General features: G+C 49.4%; 1 protein-coding gene across 1 annotated transcript in view; it reads right to left on the reverse strand.

Annotated features, from left to right (window-relative positions):
- Nucleotides 1-1,350: 1,350 nt before the first annotated feature.
- Abhd15 (abhydrolase domain containing 15) overlaps nucleotides 1,351-5,744 on the reverse strand; it is a 6,478-nt gene continuing 2,084 nt past the window's right edge. Inside the window, exon 2 of the mRNA XM_005349492.3 lies at nucleotides 1,351-3,808. Within this exon, the coding sequence (XP_005349549.1) occupies nucleotides 3,283-3,808 (526 nt within the window). The 3' untranslated portion in view covers nucleotides 1,351-3,282. The remainder of the gene's footprint in view (nucleotides 3,809-5,744) is intronic.

The following is a 5,744-nucleotide window of genomic DNA, read 5'->3' on the forward strand; positions in this document are numbered from 1 at the left end:
CTCTCTGCTCAGTCTCTACTCCCGGGGGAACGTCTCCCTGAACCTTTGAGAGTGCTTGTGAGTAACCAAGGGACCAAAGGCTGCAGTAAGGCGGTCTGTATGGACCATGACCATGACGCGGACCCACATGGAGACTCACTGGTGTTTCTTGGGGTTTGTTTTTTATTTCTTGTTTTGTTGTTGTTGTTCAAAGAGCCACAGCTTCTCAGAACAGTGTGCGTGTGAACAGCAAAATGGCTGTTTCACGTGGTTAGCTGTTCATCTAAACTGGATAAATCTGGATGAAGAGCAGGGTCACCCAAACCCTTCCTCCTTCAGCAGAAATCACACTTTCTGGTAAAGATTTGCCCTAGTGTGTGTGTGTGTGTGTGTGTTGTTTGCTTTTCTGTTTTGTTGTTTTGAGACAGGGTCTCAAGTAGCCCAACCTGAACTCAAGCTCCTTCAGGGCTGACCTTGAACTTCTGAAGCTCCTGCGTCCTGCTCTGGGACTATCACACAGGTTCGTGCCCTGCTGAGGACGGAGGCCAGGGCCTTGTGGGTGTGCGGTAAGTTCTGCCAGCTGAGCTCCAGCTCCAGCCTTCACTCCTAGTCTTTGAATAGTAATGGACAGATTTTTTTTTTAAATTATGCAAGGTAGACATAGTGCTACACACTTTAATCCCAGCTCTCAGAAGACAGAAGCAGGCAGATCTCTCTGAGTTTGAAGCCAGTCTGGTCTATATAGTGAGTTGCAGGCTAGCCAATGCCACATTGTGTGATGCCATCTCAAACAACAATAACAATAACAACAACAACAATAATAAATTGCTCCCTGAGAATACCCTGTATGAGAGGAGCATGAAGGGGAAATGTTTTAGGGTTAAATTAGTGGGGTTTGGAACCCGAAGAACCTGAACAAGAGTTGTTCTGCCATTCCTGAGGGCTTCTACTATGAGAGTAGAGGGTGGAGCTCCAGGAGCTCTGGGAGCTCCATGGTCAAGCCGTGCCTGGTATGTGCAAAGCCCTGTGCTTAACCACTAGCTCCACAAAAGAGAAGAAAAAAACTTACTGTAAGTAAAACTCCCATCCCTAGCAAGCTTGCTTGTCTAAAAGAGAGAAAGAGAGAGAAAAGAAAAAAAGGCAAACCAGCCATTTTTTCTCATAAATGTTCTCTTGGAGAACTGGGATCCTGTGGCAGCTGGCCTAAAAAATTGCCTAGATTTTTGCCATTAGGGATGCTTTCGGCCTTAGGGTTGAACTACCACCAGGCCACTTCCCATCTTCCCATTATTTCTGAGGATCCAATGGCAAATGGGACAGCAGGACCCTAATTAACTGGAGCCCCTACTGTCCCAGAAGTGGGGGCAGGGGGGTGGCCATATGCCACAGGCTTCCTTCAGCAAGCCCTCGGCCGTGACTGTGGTTCACCAGAGACAGAAAACTTCCTCTTTCCAGTTCAGTTCCTTTTTATTTCTTTTGCTCAGAAGTGATGAAAGACTGCCAGAAGAGGATGGCTGGGGACGGGCTAGAATAGAGAAGACAGGGACGGGAGCTCCTCCTTTCCCAGTAGGACATGTGCAGTAGAAAACTAAACGTTGCCTGTTTTATATCTTGGAGCTAGTTCAGAGTTTGTTACTCAACCTGAAAGAGCAAGAGTGAAAGGTGGGGTGGGTTAGCGCAGGTGGGTTCGCGCAGGTGGGTTCGCGCAGGTGGGTTAGCGCAGGTGGGTTCGCGCAGGCTTTAATGCGCCCTGGTGGACGTCAGGATTTGAGAGCAGCCTGGTCTGCACAGTGAGTTCTGATCCAATGTTAAAACAGAAAAACTAGAGTGGGAGGACAAGGTCACCCCAACCTGGAATCCGAGCCCCAGGATGTCCCAGAATGCTTTTGCTGTAAGATACTCTTTGAAATCATTTCACTGATTTAAATCTAAAACCAGTGGCTTATTTTCCATTGATAAAACTAAAAACTAACTTCTCGGCTGGATTTATGTAGTTCAGCTGTAGAGTGTTTGCCTGGCAAGTGAGGTCCAAGCACCACAAATAAATAAATATATATAATTTCAGAATAGATTTTTGAATCTTAACAACACATGGCTCCAGATGTCCAACTGTCGAAATAATTTTTAAAGGTTTACTACAATCCAGGATATGTAAGTCGATCTGTGCCCTGTACCTTACTTATTTTACTCTGGTCTTCAGCATCATCCCTCATCAACCCAAATGCCTGTTTAGTGGCTGAGCAGCTGGGTCCAGAAAGCAGTTTTTCTTTCTGCCTTTTGAATAATTGAGCAAGGCTGGGAAGGCGAGACACTCATAAGTAGCTGGATTGCCTTCATCGGGCTCTTAGGATTGTTCTGTCCTCTGATTCCAGATACCTCGCCGTCTCTGGAAAGGGAGAAGCTAGTACTAGAAGAAAAGTGATTAGAAATCCCGCTTGAGGGTTGTTTTTGTCACGTGAGGAAGGCTGCATCTCAAGAGGAACACATCTGGCTACAGCTCTATGGAGCAGTCTCCTGAATCAGAACCGGTGGGGCGGGGCGTGCATCTGGCCTAACCTGACTAGACCACAACCATGACCACAACCATGGTCTAGCAGAGCCCTTAGACTCTGGGCAACAGCATCTCCTATTTCTAAAATACTCTTGGGAGCCGGTTCAGACAGGGCTGGAGGGCGTGGCCTAGAGGCCCGTCTTAGTTCGCAGCCACCAGGAGAGGCGTCCAGGGACAGACTCACATTCTACCCTCGCCAGCGTTTACCAAGCTGGCCTCAGCCCGGCATGTCCTGCTTCTGCTGCCTTCTCAGACTGGGGAGAGCTAGGCAACTCTGACCGCCTGCTTCCTCAGCTGCTCGTGCAGAAGTCGGAGCGGAACCACAACCGCAGAACACGAGGGAGCAGGGCTGAGACACAAACATCCTGTCCTTTCTGTACCAAGAGGCTCCAGCTCGAGACTCAGAGTCACCAATCTGATTATTTATGTGGGACAGAACCGCCCATTGACTCTCATAAGCTCATCTTCCCTAGAGTCACTGCAAGGACAGTTAGAATTTTTTTCCCAGTCCTCTTAGCCCATGCTGTTACTTGGCTTGTGACTCTGATGACAGGAGACAGTCGGCTGGGCAGGGTGAGCAAGAATGTTGGTTGTCAGAGCCAGGACAGGGCGCTCATGCTGCAAGTTCTCTCTCTCTCTCCAGTTTGAAGGGAGAAGGAAGCAGAGCTCCCCTCTCAGTCCTCAGTCTTTCAGCTGCTGGGGTCCCTTGTTGGGAATTTTCTCAAAGGTGCAGGGGCCTCCCCAGGCAAGCTTCACCTGGTGTAAGACCGCTTCCAGCTAAAGATCTCCTCCAGATTGGAAGAAGGGGAGACCTCTCGCTTCTGCAGGCCTCCCCAACGACGCCGGCCCCCCAAAAATGAAGTCCTGCGCCTGCTCAGTCCTTTCATCCTCTCTTCCATTCGGAAGAATTCAGTCAGGGCCTTAAAGGCCTCCAAGATAACCTCGTGGCTCCATGCTGGCAAGGGCTCAGGGCGCAGGAAGCCACAGTGGCCTCCATGGCTACTGAGCAGCAGGAAAAAGTAAGGGTTGCTCTGGAAGAGTTCCGCCGGCAGAGTGTGGTCTGGGGGTCCACACACCGGATCATCAGCACTGCAGATACACAGGACAGGGACAGCAGCCTCATCCACGTCCCGGAGTGGGTCATTCAGGTCCCAGTAGGTATCCCAGCTGATGGGGAAACTCTTGGTGTGGCAGAACAGGGTTTCCTCAAACTCTCGCAGGGAGCTGCTTCTGAACAATCTGCTGGTGTCTACTGTGTCCTCCAGGGCCGAGGCATACCTGGTCACAGAAGGTGAATGGGAGAGCAGGAGAGAGAAAAGTCAGATGACAGGCAAAGTTACTGTGGAGGCAGTCCCTAGGCTAGGATCTGGCCACAGAACCTTTTGAGCTACAGAAAAGAACAGAGTTGGTGGCAGGGGTCTCTAATCTCAGCACTCAAGAGGCAGAGGCCTGGTGGATCTCTGAGTTCCAAGCAATCTCTCTCTCTCTCTCTCTCTCTCTCTCTCTCTCTCTCTCTCTCTCTCTCTCTCTCCATACCCTAGCAAACAACACCTCCCTTTTAAAGAATAATCTACTTTGTGTATGAACGTTTTGCCTGTGTGTATATATATGTACCATGTGCCCATGCAAAGGTGTTGGCTCCCCTGGAACTGGAGTTACAGATGGTTTAAGCTGCTATGTGGGTGCCAGGAATTGAATTAGGGTCCTCTGTAAGAGCAAGGGTGCTTAACCACTGAGTCATCTCTCCAGATGTTTGACTTCTCCATAGGGTGATTATTCCTTCTCGATCACACCTGCCACCAGCATTGTCATTTGTCCCAGAGGTAGCATTTGCCTTCACAGCTATTAATCTATAAGGATAGCCCTCCCTGTAACTTCAACTTTTGATTCTTTCCGAGGAACTCATGACCTGTGTCCACAGAGGCACCTTAAGAGAACCCACTGTCTCGGACCATCCAGACCAGAGCCGATGCCTCTCCCGCAGCCGATGCCTCTCCCGCAGCAGCACCGATCCCTGTATCCAGACCAGAGCCGATGCCTCTCCTGCAGTCCATCCCCGTCTTAGACCATTCACTGCCTTTGTGGATTTTTTTTCTTTTTTTTTTCTTTTCCTTTTTTTTTTTTTTGGTTTTTCGAGACAGGGTTTCTCTGTGGTTTTGGAGCCTGTCCTAGAACTAGCTCTTGTAGACCAGGTTGGTCTCGAACTCACAGAGATCCGCCTGCCTCTGCCTCCCGAGTGCTGGGATTAAAGGCGTGCGCCACCACCGCCTGGCCCTTTGTGGATTTTTTTTGGTTTTGGTTTTTATTTTTCTTTTTTCTTTTCTTTTTGTTTTTTTCGGGACAGGGTTTCTCTGTGGCTTTGGAGCCTGTCCTGGAACTAGCTCTGTAGACCAGGCTGGTCTCGAACTCACAGAGATCCGCCTGCCTCTGCCTCCCGAGTGCTGGGATTAAAGGCGTGCGCCACCACCGCCTGGCCCTTTGTGGATTTTTTTTTTTTGGTTTTGTTTTTATTTTTCTTCATGATAGGGTTTCTCTCTGTAATCCTGGCTGTCCTGAAACTTGCTCGTAGACCAGACTGGCCTTGAATTCACAGAGATCCGCCTGCCTCTGCCTCCTGAGTGCTGGGATTAAAGGCCACTATTGCCTGGTGCCTTTGTGGTTTTGTGTTACGGTGCATGCCTGGCGTAATGACCTTGGTCAGGTACACTGGGGGTAAGTGATCTTAGCAAGTGCTTGGTGGCAGAGAAATCAAGGGAGTTCTAATCTACTAGATGCCTTCCCAAGCAGAGGCCTGCAAACTGCTGTACTGGGAAGAGGGACCACTTCACTGTCTCAGCTCCCTGGAGAGGGTCTGGAAGGGTCACAAGGAAGCCAGGGTGGGCAGCTCTGCTTGATCCTTTAGGCAGATTAATTTAGCCTCCGCCAGTTGAATTTATATCTGTGCCCAAGTTTGCAACCCCAGACTTCCATGGGAAGGGTGGTTCCCAAAGGCACAGGTTTCCTCTTCTTTTCCCTTACCCAACTTCTGGCTGGTGCCTTTGGTAGGCACTGGTGCTGGTCATCTGGGAGTGGAAACTATGGTGATTAAGCTGGATGAACTTGCCCTGTACCAAACCTCTGAGTTGCCATGGCAGCACCTCTTGCTTCTCATTCAGCCTCAGTGTTTGACCTTTTCAAAACAGGAGGTAAAGTGGCAAAAAAAAAAAAAAAAAAA

Source organism: Microtus ochrogaster, chromosome 7 (assembly GCF_000317375.1).
Source record: "Microtus ochrogaster isolate Prairie Vole_2 chromosome 7, MicOch1.0, whole genome shotgun sequence".
NCBI classification, from domain to species: domain Eukaryota; kingdom Metazoa; phylum Chordata; class Mammalia; order Rodentia; family Cricetidae; genus Microtus; species Microtus ochrogaster.